The following is a 21,471-nucleotide window of genomic DNA, read 5'->3' as shown; positions in this document are numbered from 1 at the left end:
TATTAATGTGGAATTTTGAGGTGCCTCCCTTACTCTTTCCTCGTGTGATCAGACCTAATTTTCTGATCATTTAAATGGACACTCATTTGTCTACATTTTTTCTTGTTATTGTGACAGATAACTAAGATTATTGAAGGAGACTAGTGGATGATAGTCTCTTTTTAGTGTTTAAAAACATACAGAAGAAGAGAATAGGTGTTGCATAGCTATTTGTTGCAGTGTAGTAATGCTTTGTGTTTTTTGAGTGCTTTTCATCTAAGCCAGTGGTTCTCAAACTGTGAGTCATGACCCCAAAGTTTGCCAGGACTGGTGTTAGACTTGCTGGGGCCCAGGGCTGAAGCCTGAGCCCCATCACCCAAAGCCAAGGCGCTTGGGCTTCAGCCCTGGCTGGCGGGCAGGGTTCAGGTTACAGTCCCCACTCCTGGGGCTGAAGCTCTTGGGCTTTGGCTTTGCCCCTTCCCTTCCTCCCTTCCCCCGGTCATGTAGCAATTTTTGTTGTCAGAAAGGGGTGCAATGAAGTTTGAGAACCCCTGCTCTATGCAGTTTACAAAGGTAAGTATATTACACAAAGGAATGCAAAGAACATTTGGCTGCAGTTTTGGTTTGGTCAATCTCACTGGTTCCCCTGAATAAGTAGTCAGTTTCTCTTGCTTTAGTGGGTCTTTTTTTTGTTTGTTTGTTTGTTAAAATCGTAACAAAGAAGAGAAAAAATAAGTAGGAAAATGTGTAGTACCTGAAATTACTTTTAACTTTCTTTGATTATTAGTATTCTTTACTTTGTTATCCTAGTTGTCTTTTACTTTATCTTCTCCATGCCCCTTGATCAGTGTTATAGACCTAATGGACTAAAACTGCATGTTGTACACCAAATATCCTATATATCCTTCATAAGGTGAATCTCAGAATCATAGAAGATTAGGGTTGGAAGAGACCTCAGGAGGTCATCTAATCCAGTGCCTTGCTCAAACCAGGACCAGCCCCAAGTAAATCATCCCAGCCAGGGCTTTGTCAAACTGGGCCTTAAAAACCTCTATGGATGGAGATTCTAGGTAACCCATTCCAGGTATTCACCATCATAGTGAAAAAGTTTTTCCTAATATCCAACCTAGACCTCAGCTACTGCAACTTGAGACCATTGCTCCTTGTTCTGTCATCTGCCACCAGTGAAAACAGCCAAGCTCTATCCTCTTTGGAATCCCCCTCCAGGTAGTTAAAGGCTGCTATCAAATACCCCCTCTTCATTTCTGCAGATTAAATAAGACCAGTTCCCTTAGCCTCTCCTCATAAATGATGTGCCCCAACCCCAATAGTTTTCATTGCCCTCCACTGGACTCTCACCAATTTGTCCAAATCCTTTATGTATTCCAGATGTGGCCTCACCAAAGCCAAATTCCCTTGATCTGCTGGCAATGCTCCTACTAATGCAGCCCAATATACCATTAGCCTTCTTGCAACAAGGGCACACTGTTGACTCATACCCAGCTTCTCGTCCACTGTAATTCCCGTGTCCTTTTCTGCAGAACTGCTGCCTAGCCAGTCGGTCCCCAGCCTGTAGCAGTGCATGGGATTCTTCCGTCATGAGTGCAGGACTCTGCACTTATCCTTGTTGAACCTCATCAGATTTCTTTTAGCCCAATCCTCCAATTTGTTTAGGTCACTCTGGACTCTAGTAAGAAACTTCCTGACTACTCTTTGCTGCTTCTGCTTATGCATCCTAAAATGCTGTACTTTGAGACAAATACATCTTAAATTTATTCTTTCTGGGAACATTAATATCAAATTGCATTGAATATAGAAGCAGTTTATTATGTAGCTTTTATTATTAAATGTTCCAATTTCATATTCTAGGAAGGGGAGACTAGATTTCTTTAAAGCTTTAAATCTCAGTGCATTAAAGAAGATACGAAAATTAACAAGACAATCTACTTAAAGAAATCTTATCAATTTTAATTATCCAAGTCTAGGCAGTATTTTTATTATAATTATAATTCCTTCTGAAGGGCAAGTGTCCTGAAGACGGGTGGGATGAAAGTACCATCGAACTCTTTCTTCATGAACTTGCCATTATGGATAGCAACAATTTTCTGGGCAACTGTGGTGTGGGTGAGAGGGAAGGAAGAGTGGCATCAGGAATGGTTGCCCGTCGGCATTACAGGTAAGTCTGATAAGCAGTTTTAATGCTACTGTTTTATTATGATTGTAAAGGGTTTCTTTTAATATCTTGCTATCAGAAAGTTTGAAAGCATTTGAAAAACAAAATTTCATTACTGACAATTACATCAGTTTGATATCATATTTTCCATTAGCAAATCATTGAAAATTTTAACAAGATTTTTTTGTTAAAATCCTCTCCTTTTTCACTATGATCTCACAGCTTCGCTCTTAAGGAAATTGTGATTGTTAGACATGCAAAATTTTGAATTGGTCACATGACAAAACAAGAAGGAGAAGAGACTTCTCTGGTTTAAAAAAATAACTTCTGTGTTACTTGTCCTTTAAAGTTCAGTTTACAGAGTACAGCATTAACTCATCTGTATATTATTCAAAACATCTTCTTTATTCTAAATATTATAACTAATTGGAAAAGATCCCTTGCATCCAAATACCTGCATATTGATTGTTGTAATTATTAACTCATGACAGAGATGAATTGACATGACCATAAACCAAACCTATTAAAAATGATTCAAAAGTAGGTTGAGCTATGGGACAGGGAGGGCTTCTAATAGCTTGAAGTCCTGAGTTTTCTGAGATTTGATGGCTGCTTTGGATATTGAATTTTAGAGACCCTGTAGACGTTGCTTTATCTAGATCCACTGTTTTGGGTTGCTGTCCTATGCCAATTATCTGCCTTCTATTGTTACGTCGTCTGTAATGTCAGCAAAGTGAAATTTACTGGAATCCCCATCTCTGACATACTAGCACAAGGACATATTGAAGACCAGATTTCTAGTAAATTCCACTTACACAAGTAAGCTCAGTTTGGCCCATCCTGTTTTATAATGAGAGACCTCCAAAGAAAACCAGGGAACTAAATTCCTTTTGCAATTGCGACTAAATATGGTATTTTCCTTCACTTCTTGTTCTAAATTGCAGTTCTTTAAATTTATTGCATGATTATAGGGATCTAATGGAGAACAGACCTGGAGGCATCACCGCTGTCTTCTTTCTCCCATTCCATCTACTTAATTCTGTAGTCAGTCTCTGGCTTGATTGAGCTATGGGATCAGGGGTATCTTCAGAGCATCTTTCTTCCAAAAGTGCTGCTATTTGGCTTCTCTAAAGGAATGTGGTAGACTGGGAGTTGAACATATTGCAAGTGACAGAGCTGAGAATGTCACTTATCTGTTGCTGGGCTGGGACAGTTCTGTCTGCACTTATGCCTACTAGCTTCAGTAGTGGGAGAAAGAAGGAATTCTTCTGAGAGGAGTGCTCAATTCCATCCCCACTCCATTCTCCTGTCAATTAGATAGGTAAGTCAAAGAATGGGGGGAAGTGTCAGGCAGTGGTTTGAGAGCACTCTCTCTCCTTCTCAGCCATATTAAAAACAAAATGAATGGGCAGAGTAAGCACAGCATCTAGAGACCCAGACTAGGAAAGAGATAGATAGGGAATATATAGACTGAGAAAAGGGGGACCAGTTAAGGGAAAGATATTGAGGGTATAGCAGGGGAACGAAGCATATTTGTAATTATAAAGTGAGGATTATGTGCAAATATTTCAATTATCAAGCCAATTAACTACTGCTGTAATTACACTGGAAGTGGGAGAAGAAAGCTTCAGATATAAAACCATCCTCCTAAAAGTTCTGAGTTCCCTCCAGTCCATCTGCTTTTCAGTGAGTGGATGTATTTGGTGGAGTCCTCACTGTCCCCAAGACAAAAATGGAATTCAAGTCATCAGTAGTTGTATACTGTTGCTGAGCTTTCGTAGGCAGCTGCAGCATTTCACCAGTGGGTGAAGTTATTTATATAAGTGTGTGGTTCATAAAGGGTTATATCATCCTTCAATCCTGAGAGGTACTAAATAATATTCCACAATTATAAATGTAATTTGAGTGGTATCAGAAAGATGCAAGAATGCGAAGAAAGATGGGACTGCACCGAATGAGAAGTAGGAGGTAGTAGAATGCTGGGTGCATAGGCACAAAATGTGGAGGGAAACAGAGCGTGTATTAACGTAAATGTTTTAAAATGTGTTTAACAAAGCATATGTAAACCACTTAATTGCTCTGTTGTTGTGAACTGTTTATCAGGCACAGCATCTGTAAAATCCAATGGGTGTACATTGCATTATATAATACTGATTTTTATTCTTCAAAAAGCACACTTTGCACACACTGCAGCCATGTTAGCATTTGTAGCACAATCTGAGGGACATCAAGCATTGCTGAAATTTCACAGCCCTTTCTTCCGATAAATCTACCTGGCGGATAAAGGAATCACTATTATAGGCCTTCTCAGTTACTCTGTTTAACAAGATGTTGTGTTTGATGGCTTTACTGTACAGAAGTGAGTGAAATAGTCCAATTTCACGTTAATATTATAGGGTATTATAATTCATTATCTGATTTTGGTGTTGCATTGGAGAAGACATTTTATTAATGTTTATCAAACCAAATGCTCTTCAGAAAACAAGAAATATTGCTTTAGGGCTTGAAAAATTCTTAATATATGTTTTCAACCTCTTTTGTTCAGGTTAATCCATGGAATTGGGAGGTCAGGGGATATTTCTGCTGTCCAGCCTAAAGCTGCAGGTTCTAGCCTTTTGAACAAACTTACTAATTCAGTAGTTCTGGACATTATAAAGCTGGCTGGTAGGTATGAAACTAATATTTTTTCTTATGTGGGTGCATGTAGCAGTTAGCAAATACTTTATGCTACTACCTGGTTTGTTTTTATATACAGGTGTCCGAACAGCGACCAATTGCTTTGTGGTTCCTATGGCAACTGGCATGAGTCTAACCCTGTGTTTCTTAACACTGCGGCACAAGAGACCAAAGGCAAAGTATATTATTTGGCCACGCATAGATCAGAAATCCTGCTTTAAATCTATGATAACTGCAGGTAAGAGGAAGAAGGTGGATTGACCATGCCCTGTAGCATTCTAACTACACATGTTTAAAACTCTCCTGTTGCTAGTGGTACTGGATTCATAAACTTGGTGTCTGGAAACAATAAAATAGACAAGTGTAGAAATCCAAATAGAATATGGAGATATGTAAAAGAGTAGAGAAAGATATTATCGCTTTACACAAAAAGGAAGTGAGGAACATGTCTAGAATGTCGTACTCAACTTCAGGCACCATATTACAAGAGACTGGAGAACTGGAAATAGTTCAGCAGAGGACAGCAGTTGAGTATTTAACTAGGTAGCCATGGCATTCTCTGAACATAGCTAATTGTATGGAATGTGATTTATTTATTTAAGATATTTGTAATACCTGGTTATATACAGAGGAGAGGTTAAGAAAAATAGATTTAGATGAGGAAAAAAGAGTGTAAGAAGAGCCATGACTGAGTTGTTCAAAACTTTGATGATTTAAATAAGGTGGATATCCCGAAATTAATGGAAGAATAGTGTCTCAGAAAAAAAAAGGGTAAGTATTAGATGTTTAGGGATTAGCAGTTGGATGCAGTGTCTCTTACCCCTACCTCACCAGTCTGAAACCAGCCAAGGTCAACAGTGACTAAGTCATAGCAATATGATGGTTTCAGATTGTCTAGTCCAAGTTCTTGTGGACAGGGATTCATTTCACAATTTCATTCCTCCATGACAGAGCTGAGGCTTGTTGTAAATCCAAGGAGGGAAGACCCCACTGATACTGCCATGCTAGAGTGGAAATTGATGAATTTAGCTCGGTCAACTCAATCCTATTGCCTTAGAAGTCAATAGGAAAATTCCCATTGATTGCACTGGGAGCAGGATCAGGCTTGATGGGAGTTCAGTACAAACTTCTTTACATAGATGGAAATTAATATGTGAAATGGACTGCTAAAACTGACAGCTTGGGATGTATGAAATTTAAATAAGACATTATTATAGTATAATTCCCAAATCTGGACCTTAGCGTCCAGAATATGGGTACTAGCCTAAAGTCTTCTAAGCTTAATTACCAGCTTAGATTCTGTAGCGCTGCCACCAATCAGGAATTTCTAGGGCCTGATACCCTCTGGTCCCCCCAAAATCTTCCCTGGGAACCCCAAGACCCAGATTCCTTGAGACTCACAACAAAGGGGAATAAGCCATTTCCCTTCCCCTCTCCTTTCTTCCTCCCTGGTTATACTAGGAAACCACCATGATTCAACTCCTTGAATCACCACTTCCCCTCCTTTCTTCCCCTAAACGCCAAAAGCAGGTTTTTCTTCCCTCCTCCCTTTCCTTTCTCCCACCAATTCCCTGGTGAGTACAGACTCCCTTCCCTGGAGTCTTACAAAAGATAACCAAAAAAAAATCAATTAGGTTCTAAAAAAAAAAGAGGAAAACTTTAATAAAGAAGGAAAAACATAAAAACTGTCTCTGTAATCAAGATGGTAAATATACAGGGTTTTTCAACTAATAAACAGTAGAAAGAAACTTTCTCCAGCAGAAACACAATTTAAGCTACTTCCAGTAAGTACACATATGTAAATGAAAAAAAAACAAATTAAAAGACTATGACCACCTTTTCTTACTTACAATTCTGAATAGATAAGAGACTGTAGCAGGGAGATTGGTAGAAACCTGGTTTCACCTCTAGTCCCGTCCAGGACCCAGAGAGAACAAAGCCAAACCCACAAACAAAGGCTTCCCTCCCACGAGATTTTAAAATATCTTGTCTCCTGATTGGTCCTCTGGTCAGGTGTTACAGGTCACTGTTTGCTAACCCTTTACAGGTGAAAGAGACATTAATCCTTAGCTATCTGTTTATGACAATTATAAATAATAAAAAGGGTACAAATGCTACAGGAAGAGGTGGCCAGATATAGATGATCACATGACTTCCTTCCATAATAGGAAGTCATTTTTTAATCCTTATTTTGCTTGGGGAGGATAGAAAAAATAAAGTAAGTTAAACTGTTTGTTTGCCATTCAGTTAAAACTGATGGTGGAAAAAGAAACAGAGAACACTGTGGTGCTTTTTTCTTTACATGTTAATTGATATACAAAGTATGGAGGCTAAAAGTAGTGAAACTTCTACACTTGCTAGATCCACTGTGGAGGAAAATATATGGTTCTACAAAATCACACCATATTTTAAGTATCAAACTAGTAATTTTCAAATGAGACTGTGTTCTGAATTTTAATAATAGTAGAGCCTTAAGTTGCAGCCCTGTTCATATAGTTAACATGCGTAATTGAGCTTTTCAATAACTCTGTAGGTTTTAAATGATGCCACTTTGTCATGTACTGAAAACAAATCTTGTGCAATTGGATAGTTCCTCAAGCAATGGCCCAACTGAAAAATGAATATACGTGCACAGAAGTAGTTTTTAAACCATTTATGATTTAGATGTGTTTAAATTTTTTTTCAAATGCACTGTATCTTGGGGTATGATCTTCAGTGAGGAATAGCTACATATAAAGTTTGCAGCTGTGCAGCTCAACTGTTTTATTGAGTCTTTGTGCCTAAACAAGTCTTAATTTTTTTTAATGTGATTCTTTTCTTCAGTGTTTGCCTAACTCAAAAATGGATTAGTAAACTTCGCTCAGATTTTCCAAAAACAAAAATTTCACTTCCACAATAAGACCAAATGTGGACATTTCCAAGCTCTGATGAGTATTTTGGAGAGTTGTGAATGAGTAAAAACAGGATATTGATGAAAGTTGAGTTGCAGCCTTAACTATAGTGTTTGCTACTAACTGGTTTTATTTTTAGAAGCAGTTTGATAAGTACTTTTAGCATTTTTTTCCCAGCAGTACTGTTTTAATACACCTGAAGTTTGGAATCTTGAAAGGAAGTCCTTTTGACTGATTTTCCCTGCCTCCCTCATCCTGAATATTAAAAAAAAAAATTAGGAGTGAAGGAGTTAATTAGCTTAAGTAAGGGAGATTTCCTTGAACCTGTTGCTGCTATGTGGTTCAGGTTGCAAAGGGTACTAGCGTTTACCTAAAGCTCAAGTTCTCCAGTGGGCACCAATGAAGTTGTCATTTATGTACCAGTGTTCTTAATGATTCTGAGCCTCTGAAGTAGTCTGTTACCAGAATAAATGAGTAGAAATAAAAAGCATCTGAAATTAAATCATAGCCAACAATCGTGCATCTAGCTTGAAGATATAGATGTATAAAGTTACTGTTTAATACACACTCTCTTATTTTTATTGGCTGGGTTAGGTTTTGAGCCAGTGGTGATAGAGAATGTATTAGAAGGTGATGAGCTGCGCACGGACGTAAAGGCGTTAGAGGCTAAAATCCAGGATCTTGGAGCTGAAAATGTTCTCTGTGTTCATTCTACTACATCTTGCTTTGCTCCAAGGGTACCTGACAGGTAAATAATCCTCACGTAATGCTTGGTAGCTATTACCAAGGTTTTAATAACTTTCACATTTATACTCATCTTCCTAAAATTGCTTAATTACCACCAATAGTTAATGAAGCAAAATAGATACCACAGTGAAAATTTACTTCCAGTTTCCTCCTGGAATTCAGGGAGCAGGAGGATGGAAACAATGCGACTTCTGCAAAAAAACATACCAGAAGAAGCAGAAAAGGAAGGATAAGAAATAGGGCAGATCTTCCTTGTCATACCTGGCTGAAGATGATAATGTCTCATTGCTTTTGGTGATATAAATGATTGTAGCCAGCAGTTTTTCCTGTGATTCCACAGAAGTGGGTAACAATTGTCTTCTGTGAAATCATACAACAGAAGCTGCTCTGCTAAGTCAGAGGTCAAATTTTCTTAGTTACAGTAGCCTGTGCTGCTGTCTCCTTTAGTTCAGTGATCCCAGATGAATTTTTCTCATTTGACACTTTTGATAGCCCAAGGTGGGGTGTCTGTCCACTAGTATAGCTGCAGCATTGCAAACCTGAAGTGTAGATGTACTGCACTGATATAAAAAGTGATTTTCCTCTTGTTTAGCTTACCTTGGGTTGAGCACTTACTAGCTGATCACGTGAAGCTGGCTCTCTGTTTCCGGCTGTTAAATCACATTAAAATAAGCTTAACATACATTACATTCTTTCCTAATATTACATTTCCATGAAAGCTATTGCTGTAATTGCCACATGGATGTTATTCTGTCACTGCTGACAAGGGAGATGAACCATACAGTCACGAATGGGAGATAATGAAGTCTTTGAGGCACTATATTAAGCTGTGGTCCACACTATGAATCTTTGAAAATTCTTGTTCTGGAAACTAGAAATTGGATTCTGATAGCTAAATGCACTTAGTATGTTGGGACAATTTTTCAAAATGAGACCAGTGATAGTTGTTTGGAAAACCTGCTTTTGTGAATGTAACTAGTGTCTGCATATTCAAATAGATAATAATAAACCCAAATACTGGGTTTTGCCAGTGTACAATTGTATATTTGTGGGCTCATTTGTGTTCACAGTACAATTTGTTTAAAGTATAGGTTTTAATAATATGGTTGAGATTTTTGAAAACATATAGTACCTTAACTTCAGCATAAGAATTGCTTAAATTTGGTATAATTCCAAAACAAAATACTCTTACTGCTGTCATAATTTTCTTTACTGCATCATGTGTATCTATTTTCTTTCATTAATTGCTTTGATACCTACACATTCATAGCTGAATATCTGAATTTAGAAATAAAACACTATCATCTTACAGTTGAAAAATGGCTAGTAAAAATACCTTTCACTCTATTATCCTATGTTAGTCAAAACTGTCCTACATTTTACTGATTTAAAAATAATACACTTATACATGTTGGTGGAAGGATAGTGTGGTAAATAATTCAGTCAGAATACTATAAACATTACCTGAAGATGAATTGGAAAATATATTGGCTAGTTTGAATCAAAACTACCAAATCAACTAGTCTGTTTTTGAACTAATGTAAATTTTGTTCACTCCTCTGCCTCGTTCTTTCCTTTTTTGACATGGTGGTGTTCTGTCCCTTGTGACTCTGAAATAAAATATACGATCAGGGGCTGCATTAGAGCATACTACAGATAGAGAGGGTTATGAGCTTTTTATTAAAAGGATACTGCCAGCCCTCAAAGACCAGAAGATAGATATTCGTAAAAGGAAGGTAAATCCCGTACAATGTTCCTGGAGGATACCTTTTTATATGTTTGTTTTTAAATATCTGACATTTTTGTTTTAATGCTGTCTAGAAGTATGCTGAAGTGTAAATTTTTAAACAAATGTCATGCTACATGGGATTTAACATTTTTATTTTTTAAAAGGTCAGTTTTTTTTAAAACCTACATTCATTGTGTGCCCCTTTCTAAGTACTGCCTCTCTTTTTATTGGAAAGAGCAGAGCTGTAACGAGGGATTTTAATGCCTGGGGCAAGTATATTTGTGCCTCCTAGAGGTGATGTGTGGAGGGGGCTCGCAGGGCCACAAGACCCTCTGCCCCTATATTTCTGCCTTCTGTTGAGGCGTGCTCCACAGTGTGAAAACCATTGCCTCCTGCCAGAAGCTGGTGGGCATTGCTTGGGCCCTGGGCTCTTTGCACTGTGTTTTCACATAACTTTTCAGTTGGATTTTGCACATAACTTTTCAAAGAGAATATTTTCAAAAATAAATATAAGGAATGTACACAAGTTGGGTGGAAATCAAGGGATTTTAGAAAGATTCCAAAATAATTGGAACCCTTTCCCAATGTACTAAAAGTGTAAATCTTACAAAATACCAAGAGGCCTGGAATGTTTAGTGAGCTCTGCAGGGTGAACCCTGCATCTATGCAAAGCTTTATAGATCTGAGGGGGGTCCAGAGGTCCACCCACATTTAGGCTCATGCAGAACTGAGCCTGTGTGGTAAATGAAAGTTTATTTGGATTGTGAGAAATCAGTTGCAGCAAGGTGCTGATCCATGGATCTTTGCAGTCAGCAGTAATAGGGCTACCTATTAAGCCTAAGGAAAAACTCTTTCGTTAGTAACAGTTTATCTGAGATATGAAAGCAAAGATCTTGGCCCAAATCTTGAAGTGATAGTTCATTGAAAAAAAGAGGAGTAGAAGATTCAAATTAGTGTAGAGGAAAGATTTATTGGCAGCTAGTAAAATAAAATGAAGATGGTAGAGAAGACCCAAACACAGAGAAATACCAACCACCCAGATATGGTACTAGCTAAGACCAAATTCATGTGCCTTTAAACTCAGCTGGAATCAAACATATTCTGGTTGTCCTCTCTTGGGGTCTGTATTTGGAAAAGCACTTAAGTCAGTGACCTTAAGAACATGCTCGCCTGTATTAAGGGCCTTAAGCATCACCCTCGGTGATCCCACAACTGCAACTTACTTTGTTTATTATATTGTAGTTATCTGAAGATACAATAATTTATGTGCAACATCATTTGACTTTCTATGCTATTTGCTTTAAAATTGTACACACCACTCAGCAGGTTCCAAAACACACATTATTAATTCAGGTTTATGTACAGACAAAGTATAAAACAAAATAATTTGATGTGACAAAGGTGCCAGATTGGAGTAATGGGAACCCAAAGTCTATTTCCCACAGAGTACGTATAGGATGAGCAGCAGGAGTGCATGATTCTCTTCGTAGATCTGTCAGTATTTCTCTCCTCTCTTCCGGAGGAACCGCTTGTATTTTCAAGAGGACAGTGTTACTTCCATGCCAGTTTACTCCTTGGCTCTGCTTAGGATGCAGATGAGAACCAACTGATTTCAGAGGTGCTGGTGGTTTTTGAAATATGATTACTAGGGTTTGTACTGAGACTACCAACCCATTAAACATAGGGCACTCAGTAGCTATCAGAGGGTAACAACTTTAGTCACTACCCAGCTGGGTTAGATTGAACTGGGAACCAAAAAGTGAAAGGTTCCCTATCCTGTGCTATTTCCAATCTCTTCAGACATTTCATTCCCCACGCAAATTTTGAAACTTCAGTCAAATCCTTTTTGAGGCACAGTGCTATAAATTAAAAAAAAAATACAGTAAGTTGAAACATGCTTCAAAAAAAATTTGAGCAAGCCCAATGAAATTTTGTTTTTGTTTTTGTTTGGGGGTCAGGGGGTGCTTTTTACCAAAAAGTTGTTTGGAACTGAGGTTAAGCATGAAAAAATTGAGCCCAACCCAAAAGGTTAGAGAGTGGGTATAGGTAACTGAGAATGTTAGTTAAATGGACAGGTGTTGTTTAGTAAACTGTCAGGTCACAATGGTAATACTAAGGTATGTCTACTTTCAGCTGGACGCATGCTTCCCAACCTGGATGAATAGTGACATGCTAATTCTCTTTGAGCTTGTATGCTAAAAATAGCGGTGTGGACTTTGCAGCACAGGTTAACCACTTGAGTTAGGACCGAGGGAATCAGGTGAGCCTGTACTGGAGCAGCTAGTGTGTGCCATCCCCCATGCAGTATTTTTAGTACACTAGCTCAAGGAGAACTAGTATGTATCTGTCTACCCAGCTGGGGGGCATACTCCCAGCTGCAGTAAACCCTAATATAATTGTGAAGAAGTTTCTTTTTCCCTCACTTGTCCCCATTTTGACCTTCTTGCATTAATTAGTCCTTAAATGGCCTGACTCATACCATAACTTCACTGTGTTCAGTTATAAGTGTTTTCCTAATTTGCACTTTTATGTTTGTAGACTGGAAGAACTGGCTGTGATTTGTTCTAATTATGACATTCCTCATATTGTCAACAATGCATATGGAGTTCAGTCTTCAAAATGTATGCATCTCATCCAGCAGGTATGAGGCTTGTATTTCAAAAAGACTTTTTAAATGATATATTTGTTAACCTTTGATAATACAATTATATAGAACTACAAAATGAACAACATGGGCACGTTCTGTCAAATGTTTTCGCAGACTTGAGTCTAATCCCAGGCAATTTTGCATGTCTGAGCAGATTCAAAGGACAGAGAGTACTTTTTTTGAGCTGCTTCCTGCTGCTGATAAAATCGGGTGGGCCAGGTTCAGCAGAATTGGTCTCCAGCAACCTTCCTACAAGAAAACCCCCTTTAGTCTAAAATGAAGGGTTATTTGGGCTCCCCACAACTTCTCGTAGTTGGGGGCTTGAAGCAACATTAATCAGCTTCTGATTATTATTCACAGTACAAAATCAGAAACAGACAAAGTAACATTGAAAGAACAGGAAGAAAAATAATTTCCCAGAAATCACTTGGGATTTTTTAATTGTCGGAAATATGGAAGAGTCTTCAGGGTATTGGTGATTCTAAATCAATAAAGTATACATAAATAATTTGTCCGAGATAATGCACCATGTGAATTTGAAGCTGAGGAGAGGCAAAATAGTAGAGGAAAGAGTAAGGAAAAGAAAGAGGTTAAGAGAAAACAAAAAAGTTGCAAACTGTTTTATCCTAAAATGTCATGCAGTATGTGGCCCTTTCAGCTGCTTCTGCTTCTTTTTCTAGTTTAAAAATTAAGATGGAAGCTGTTCGGTATTCCAGAGGTCATTTTTATAAAAGAAAGGGAGTTAAAATTGGCAACTGGGCAAGCAAACTGCTGCTGAAAGTGGGGAAGTTGAGGACAGAACCAAATAGTTCAGATAACTTTTTTAAAATGAGGTGGGGGGAAACTTGGAAGAAATTAACAAATAAATGTATGCTCACCTTTTCTCTACTGTCTGGAACATAACATTTTCCCCTATCTTTGCTTCATTTTACTAAAATACTTTTCATAGCGGAAGGAATATGTTTTGTCTTCTTAAACCTGCTTCCTAAACTTATTAAAACTATTATATGTAAAATCATGGACCATACTTGAATAGGAATTAAGACCTCTTCAGGATGTGTGAATTATTAGGCACCTTATTATTGATGCACTTCTGAGGTGGCTGAAGGAATATGACAGAAGTGCCACAACATCTTACCAGTGTCCACCTCATCCTTGCTTATTGCTGCAGCCTGTTCCCAGGAAGAGGAATAATTGACTGACATTGGATAAGCTACTTTGTTATAACGTTACTTAAAAAAAAACAAACAAAAAAACCTGTTTTGGGAGGATTGTTTATTAAATGGAAATTTCCTAATGTAATTCCTCATTTAATGTTGTAGTTATGTTCCTGAAAAATGCAACTTTAAGTGAAACAATGTTGAACAAATCCAATTTTCTCATAAGATTTAATGTAAATGTGGGGGGTTAGGTTCCAAGGAAATTTTTTGGGGGCAGACAAAAGGCATTATATCCTGTATAGTACTGTAGTATAGTTGGGAAGTGCCCCTCGCTTACCCCACACAGGCACAGCCTGCTGCAGGCAAGGATGCTAGGAAGCACCTTTGCTGCAGCAGCTTCCCCGGAGAAGAAAAGGCTCAGACTTCGCTGGGAATGCTCCACGCCCACATCTTCCCATCCCTACCCCACACCACATTTTCCCTCCCCATCATAGAAACTCAGGGTTGGAAGGGACCTCAGGAGGTCATCTAGTCCAACCCCTGCTCAGAGCAGGACCAATCCCCAGACAGATTTTTGCCCCAGATTCCTAAATGGCCCCTTCAAGGACTGAACTCACAACCCTGGGTTTAGCAGGCCAATGCTTAAACCACTGAGCTATCCCTCCCCCCAAACAGCTGTTTGGCGGCTTAGGGCTTTCTGGGAGGGAGAAGGAGGAGAGGTGACGCAGCTCTTCCCCGCTCCTGCCCCTCCCTCCCAGAAAGTCCTAAGCGCAAAGTGCTGGGGGGGAGGAGGAGGAGTGGAGAAGCCCTGCATCTCCACTCCTCCCACTCCCTCCCAGAAAATCCTAAGCATTGCTAAACAGTTGTTTGGTGGCACCTAGGATTTTCTGGGACGGCGGGGGAGGGGTGGAGACATGGCACTTTCCCACTTCTCCCCCTCCCTCCCAGCGCTTCCCTGCAACCAAACAGCTGTTTGGCGGCGCTTAGGACTTTCTGGAAGGGAGGAGAAGGAGTGGAGATGTGGTGCTTCCCTGCTCCTCCCCCTCCCTCCCAGAAAGTCCTAAACGCCGCCAAAGGAAGCGCTGGGAGGGAGGGGGAGGAGGCAGAAAAGTGGAACTTGTACAATGCTCCCTTGTATAGTTGCTGCTCTGCCACAGAATCTTACAAGCAGGCAGCCAAACGACATTATAAGGGAGCATTGCACAACTTTAAACGAGCATATTCCCTAATTGAGCAGGGACTTAACATTGAAACAGCCTTAAGCAGGACGATGTTAAACGAAGAGTTACTGTATGCAGCACCAGCCATAAAGCTGTTAAAACTCTTGTATCGCAGTAGTTGCAATCTACATGTGGTTTTTTTTGTCAACAGCACCTTCAGAAGTATAGATTGACCAGACTTCTGAGGTCTTTAGGTATTTTGATAACATTCCTTTTACTAGAAGTTGAGAAATGTTTTACTGACTGTTACAAAATGTCTAATATGGCTATAACTGAAAGATATTAGAGGAAAAGACATCTTTCAGCGTGTTTAATTTTGTACATCTGACTACACTTTTTGTATCATCATTTCTAATATTTCCCTTTTGTGTTGGTGTCACACATCAACAGGATAGAGGAAAACAGTTTATAATCCCTATTTTTTTATAAGAAATCACAGGCACAGGTAAAAGGGATTTTAATTTGGGTCTAATGCTTGAAACTACTTTTTTTTTTGGTAACTGAACTAGATTTCAGGTTGATGATGACCCTTTAATAAAATAATTTTATTGTTTAATCTTCGCAAGCATTTATATTTTTTAACAAAAAAGAACATTTGAAATGAGATTATGGCTGCTATATGCTCCTGAGTGGTTGAAGGCCCATCTCAACACGCTTGAGATGTGAGGATGGAAAACAATTACTGATGTTTTATAGTTTACTGGGTATATTTATTGTACCTACATTACAGTGGTTTTGTGAAATGTAATTGTTTGTGAAGCATTTTGATCTTCACATGGATGGGGCTGTGTAATTACTGAGTATTATCCTACAGCTAATGAGGGTTTCTTAACAGAGAAACTATATTATAGGCTAAACTTTCCATGATCAAAATGTTAAGAAACTTAATTTCCTGTGTCATCTCAAATGGAAAAAATTATTTGTAACAATAATCTTGTCAAGAAACACTGAAAAGCACAATTATGTGCATTAGTGTATTGGGCTGTGCATTTTTTTCTGGCTTGTAGCTAGATATTTCTTATGATATAATCTTAAACATTTAACTGAAGTCATTATTTCGGAGTTTGTTAACAAAAGAAATCTCTTTTCTTCAATAGAAATTATACAATCTAGGATTAATTAATTTTTAGCTATATTTAGAAGCCTATGCATTCCATGATAACAGCGGCAGAATTTGTCAATGGTAAGGGACGTCCTGGAGAACAATAGGCCCTGGGAAAGAAGTTCCAAGGTCCCAAACCACCATCATCCTCAAGATATTGGGATGTTGGGGCATTCCGTCCCTTCAATGCAATGATAGATATAGATGGAAGGGGAAGCTTCATGAAGTTAAGCTTCAAGCTTCAAGAAGCAATGGGCTTAAACTGCAGCAAGGGAGATTCAGGTTGGACATTAGGAAAAAGTTCCTAACTGTCAGGATAGTTAAACACTGGAATAAATTGCCTGGGGAGGTTGTGGAATCTCCATCTCTGGAGATATTTAAGAGTAGGTTAGATAAATGTCTATTAGGGATGGTCTAGACAGTATTTGGTCCTGCCATGAGGGCAGGGGACTGGACTCGATGACCTCTCGAGGTCCCTTCCAGTCCTCGAGTCTATGAGTCTAAGTTCCCAGGGCACCCGCTTATCCCTGTTGTCGCAGGTCAAGTGCACCCTGTGCCCTCTTGGGGTGGGATAATTATTTCTTCACGGTCACATCCTTACGATCACCCCTCGTCTTAGGGTAGTGTGGTCTAGCAGTAAAAGTCAATATGGCCACTCTCTCTCTCTCAAGGTTTTGTGGCCCAATAGCCAGAGTCAGGGTGTGGGACCTAATAGTCCAAGGGAATATGGCTTCCCTGTTTGGCCAGGGTATATCGCCCAGTGGTCAGAGTGAGTGTGGCCACCTGACTCAGCAAAGCGGTGTGGCCTGGCAGCCACAGTCAGTAGGGCCTGGGCCCATCCTGCTCCACCAGATCCCAGCTCAGAGGCTTGTCAGTGGCAAGTATAGTCACCACTGAATCAGCAGGGAATCTGCTTGAAACACGCTGACCCCACTTGGCACCACAGCTAGTCTCCCTGAGCTACTTCCTAGCTGGTTCCTGATGCCATGGTCCCAGGGTCTCTGGGCTCCTCAGTCAGTGCAACTCCCAACAGCTCCGCCACTCCTTGGTCATCCTTCAGACTCTCAAGGATGGCTTCTGCCATCTGGGACTTCTGCAGTTCCTGGGCTGGAGCTTGCAACATACATTCTCTCTCCAACAGTTAGCCCTGAATGAGCCGAGCTGCTCCCTTTTATACCTAGTCTCCAGCTGGAGCGTGCCTAGCAGGGTCGTGGGGGCGTGGCCTCCTCAGCCCAGGAAGTAGAATGAACTCTAGCAGTACCAGTGTGGGGCAAATAGACCCCATCACACTTGTACACACTCATTACCAATAGAGCAATGGATAGTGCATAGGTACCATGATGAATGCTAGAAGGATGGATCCAACAAACCAAAATGGAATGGGAGGATGAGGAGGGAAAAAAATCTTTTTTTTTTTTTTTTATTTGAAGAGGGGGAGAGATCTTGTTCCCAGTACCCTGTCAACTGCCCCAATTTTCCCTTTTCCCCAACTAAATGCAGGTGCTAAACCTCTGGCATTCATTTCCGCACTAGTAACATTTATGTAGCTTGATTTAGTGTATAATATATTGTGTGTTTGAGTATATTATACTTATTTCATGCTGCTGTAGACTTCTCAGCTAACTGCAGAATTCATAAATTTGTGGCTTTTAAAAGGCCAGAAAGGACCATTGTGATTTTTCTAGTCTGACCTCCTGCATAACACAAACTATAAGACTTCTCTGAATTCACAGCATTAGTGCTTCAGAAATCAGAGCCTTGCTGCAGTATTTACATCCTGTGTCTTGGAGAATACTTGACCCCCTGGTTAAAATGACAGTTTGTTTTCTTGGGGAGGAACTTGACTCCATTTTCAGTAGTGGAGTTACTTGGATCTTCATATTATAAGCAATCTTATGTGATACAACTAACTGAAATCTTGGTAAGGACAGTGTTTGAGTGTTCTCCCACAATCATCCACTGATTTTAATGGGACTTATATATCTGCACTGAGAAAAGACTACACTACACTATGGCCATTTATATATATAATAACCCCAATTAAGACTCAATTTGCTAAACTTTTGAAATGTTGTGGGTTACTGACTTTTATGGGAGTTACACAGTTAAAAATCCATGCAGTACTTTGAAAATATACCACAGTGTGTAAAACTTCACTTTAGTTCAGTGTTTTAATTCCTTGCAAAATAGGAATTAATAGTAGTGTCACAGATAGATGAACCTGTGGTGATGTATAGCAATGCAACCATGTTCTTGGCAAACACTACTAAGAAAAGAAATTTTGTTTTAGCTCTAATGTATTTTCCATGAGAGTTTTATTAATGTAACTTGCTGTCCATTGCTTTTTATACGTAATACAACAGGATGCTGTCAAACACTTGTTCCTAATGTGTATATGTATGGGGCGGGGGGGGTTGTGTTCTTTTTGTTTTGTTTTGTTTTGTTAGGGTGCTCGAGTAGGTAGAATAGATGCTTTCATCCAGAGCTTGGACAAAAATTTTATGGTTCCAGTAGGTGGTGCTATCATTGCTGGCTTCAGTGATTCCTTCATCCAGGATATCAGCAAGATGTACCCAGGTAAATAATTTACAGATTGATTCATCTATGTGAAATAACTGCAAAGAACTTGAATAATGAGAGAGAGAGAGAGAGAGAATTAAAGTAATCTGTATATCATTGCTTCAGGAAGAGCATCAGCATCTCCTTCCTTAGATGTCCTCATTACCCTACTGTCCCTGGGTGAAAGTGGCTACAGACAGCTACTAAAAGAGAGAAAGGTAAGCTTTCTGGCAAACAGCATTTCTTTTTCATTGTAAATATAATGCAGTCACAGTATAGCCCAGGAGCATTCACATATGAGTATATGCAGTTTGTCTGTTTATCACTGGATCCTAAACTAGAAAATTAGTATTTCAGGAGCCACATACCTCATTGTTCACAAATATGTGTGACTTTCAAAATAGATCATTTACTTTTGAAAGCAACAGCAGTGCAGATTCCAGACTGTTTCTGACTTTGAAAATAAAATTGCTTGAAATGTGGATCAATTTTTTAAAAAGTTCCAGTATTTGGCCTGACCATTTGACTTCAAAAGCACACAGCTCGCAGGAAGAATACTAATTGAAACTTGAAAACAGTTTGTAGTGGAGTTAATGGGAGTGGTTATTTTTAGGCTGGACCATCTAATTTCAGAAGCACTATCAATTTAGGCAAATACGTCCTTTGTGGCTGGGCCAGGCATTTTTCAGCCTGTCAGTAATACATGACCTCAAAGAAAGTTGTGAGGATTTAATTTTAGGTAGATATCTGTGTCTTCTATTTTGTTTTGTATTGGGCATGGTGTCTCTTGTCTATTTGCGCATGTCACATGTGTGAAATAAATCAGTCTGAACTTCATAGTCTCTCTTGTTCAAATATAATTCCATAGAACACCTTAATCACTAGATTCATAAACAAGGTGGTATACGGTAGTTAGCTATATTTTGATTAATGAACAAAAAAACTGGAAAGCTTGTGATTTGTTCAAATTATTAATATAATTATTGAATAAAGACATAGGGTTTACTTGCTGATGTAACTACCTTTCCTCCCACTATGTACTCTAGTTACTGTATAGGCTGGTCCTGAATTGTGTTTAACAATTTTAATATCAATTTTTTTCACATGAGCCACGTCCTACAAACTGAGAGCCACCTCATTATGGGGGAGCGAGGGAAGATAGCGATTTGCCTGAAACTTTCCATTACACGCTTATGTTTTTTGCTGCTTATAACTTTGCCAAACTTAAAGCATTTAGACTGAAATTTTCTGTTTGCTCTCTGCCACAGGTTGAGTTTTTTTTGTTTTGTTTTTGTTTTGGTTCAGCAGAAACAGTTGAGTCATTTCTGAGAACAAGTTTAGGAAAAAATAGGTTGTTTTGCAAATGTTAATTTCCCTCTCTTCTCTCCACAACTGTTTCTCTTAAGATCTGTAGCTCCTTCAGGGTTTGAAGAATGAACTGAAAATGTGATAGGGGGTAACTCTGGAGTCAGAGATTGCTTTTGCTGTTACTATAAAAAAATCACCTAGCAGAATCATAAGCCTCTGAAAATCCCTGTTTACACATGCTCAGTAGAGCTTGTGAGACGTTTACTTCTAAAATCTCTGAGTATTTCATGTGTGCTGAGTGTGCTTCCAGCTCCCAGTAAGCCTCAGCTGAATAGGAAAATGGAGATACACTAGCAGTGGCAGCCCCCCTTTTGGTCAAAGAGACGATGTTATGGGTGGGAACTAGGAGAAGACCATTAATTCAAATCTCTGCTCTTCCACTCATTGCTGTTAATAATTCTCTGCACTTCATTGCCTTTATTATTTAACAGGACCTTTATATTCATACCTTTAAAAGCAGACACATATGGATGTCCTATTTTACAGATGGAATAACTGAGAGGTTGCACAGGGTCATGTCTGGCAGAGCTAAGAATAGAATCCAGATCTCTAACAGGGCAGATCAAAATCTTATCCACTTAGCCACATTTTTCTTTCAGAATGAATGTTTCAAATATACATATCTGGCTGTGCTGCTGTCATAGCTAAGCTATAATCCCCTCTAGAACCAGGATTCAAACTCAGGATTCTTGATTTTTCAACCACCTTCTGCTGCGTAGCTAATGGTTGCATAAGCCACTGGCGAAGTGTGCATTATGTCCCCTCCCGTGGCTGGTCCACATGATTTTGCACCAGTGGTAAATGTTATTGCTGTGGGAAAACGCCTAGTTTGAGGATCTCGCAAAGGCTTAGGCATGAGCTGGATGCCAGACATATGGATTTAGGCAGATTTTTAGGTACCATGGGGATTCTAGGTGCTATGGGAATTTAGATGACAGGTTAGGGGTTTGGGAATTTTGACTATCTAAATTGTGGATTTAAAGTCTAAAGGCTAAAGTCACAGTTAGATATCTAAATCCCTTTCTGGATCTAGCCCTTTGTGTGCATACATTATGATTGTCTTTAATTACATGATCATATACTATTTGTTCTATAGGATTCCTGTCTCATTCAGTGCACCAGATGGGCAGTGAATGATGTGGAGGGTTGCAAAAATGGAAAAGATGTTCTCTTTAGAGCTCTAATCTGAGGTTCAAAATGAGCTGGGTTGTGTTCCTGAC

The 21,471-nt window shown here is 39.1% G+C and overlaps 1 protein-coding gene across 2 annotated transcripts in view; it reads left to right on the top strand.

The window, feature by feature from the left end:
• The window catches only part of SEPSECS (Sep (O-phosphoserine) tRNA:Sec (selenocysteine) tRNA synthase), a 54,873-nt gene that overhangs the window by 10,810 nt on the left and 22,592 nt on the right, over positions 1 to 21,471 (top strand). The window contains exons 2-8 of one of the 2 annotated variants that reach the window (XM_030563076.1): positions 2,001 to 2,155; positions 4,698 to 4,816; positions 4,908 to 5,066; positions 8,314 to 8,467; positions 12,734 to 12,836; positions 18,772 to 18,901; positions 19,010 to 19,101. In XM_030563076.1, the coding sequence (XP_030418936.1) occupies positions 2,001 to 2,155; positions 4,698 to 4,816; positions 4,908 to 5,066; positions 8,314 to 8,467; positions 12,734 to 12,836; positions 18,772 to 18,901; positions 19,010 to 19,101 (912 nt within the window). The remainder of the gene's footprint in view (positions 1 to 2,000; positions 2,156 to 4,697; positions 4,817 to 4,907; positions 5,067 to 8,313; positions 8,468 to 12,733; positions 12,837 to 18,771; positions 18,902 to 19,009; positions 19,102 to 21,471) is intronic. The other variant, XM_030563077.1, reaches the window with a different exon arrangement.

Source organism: Gopherus evgoodei, chromosome 5 (genome assembly GCF_007399415.2).
Source record: "Gopherus evgoodei ecotype Sinaloan lineage chromosome 5, rGopEvg1_v1.p, whole genome shotgun sequence".
In the NCBI taxonomy this organism is placed as follows: domain Eukaryota; kingdom Metazoa; phylum Chordata; order Testudines; family Testudinidae; genus Gopherus; species Gopherus evgoodei.
Note: the sequence above shows the minus strand (reverse complement) of the source record. Positions and strands in the feature narration are given on the sequence as shown.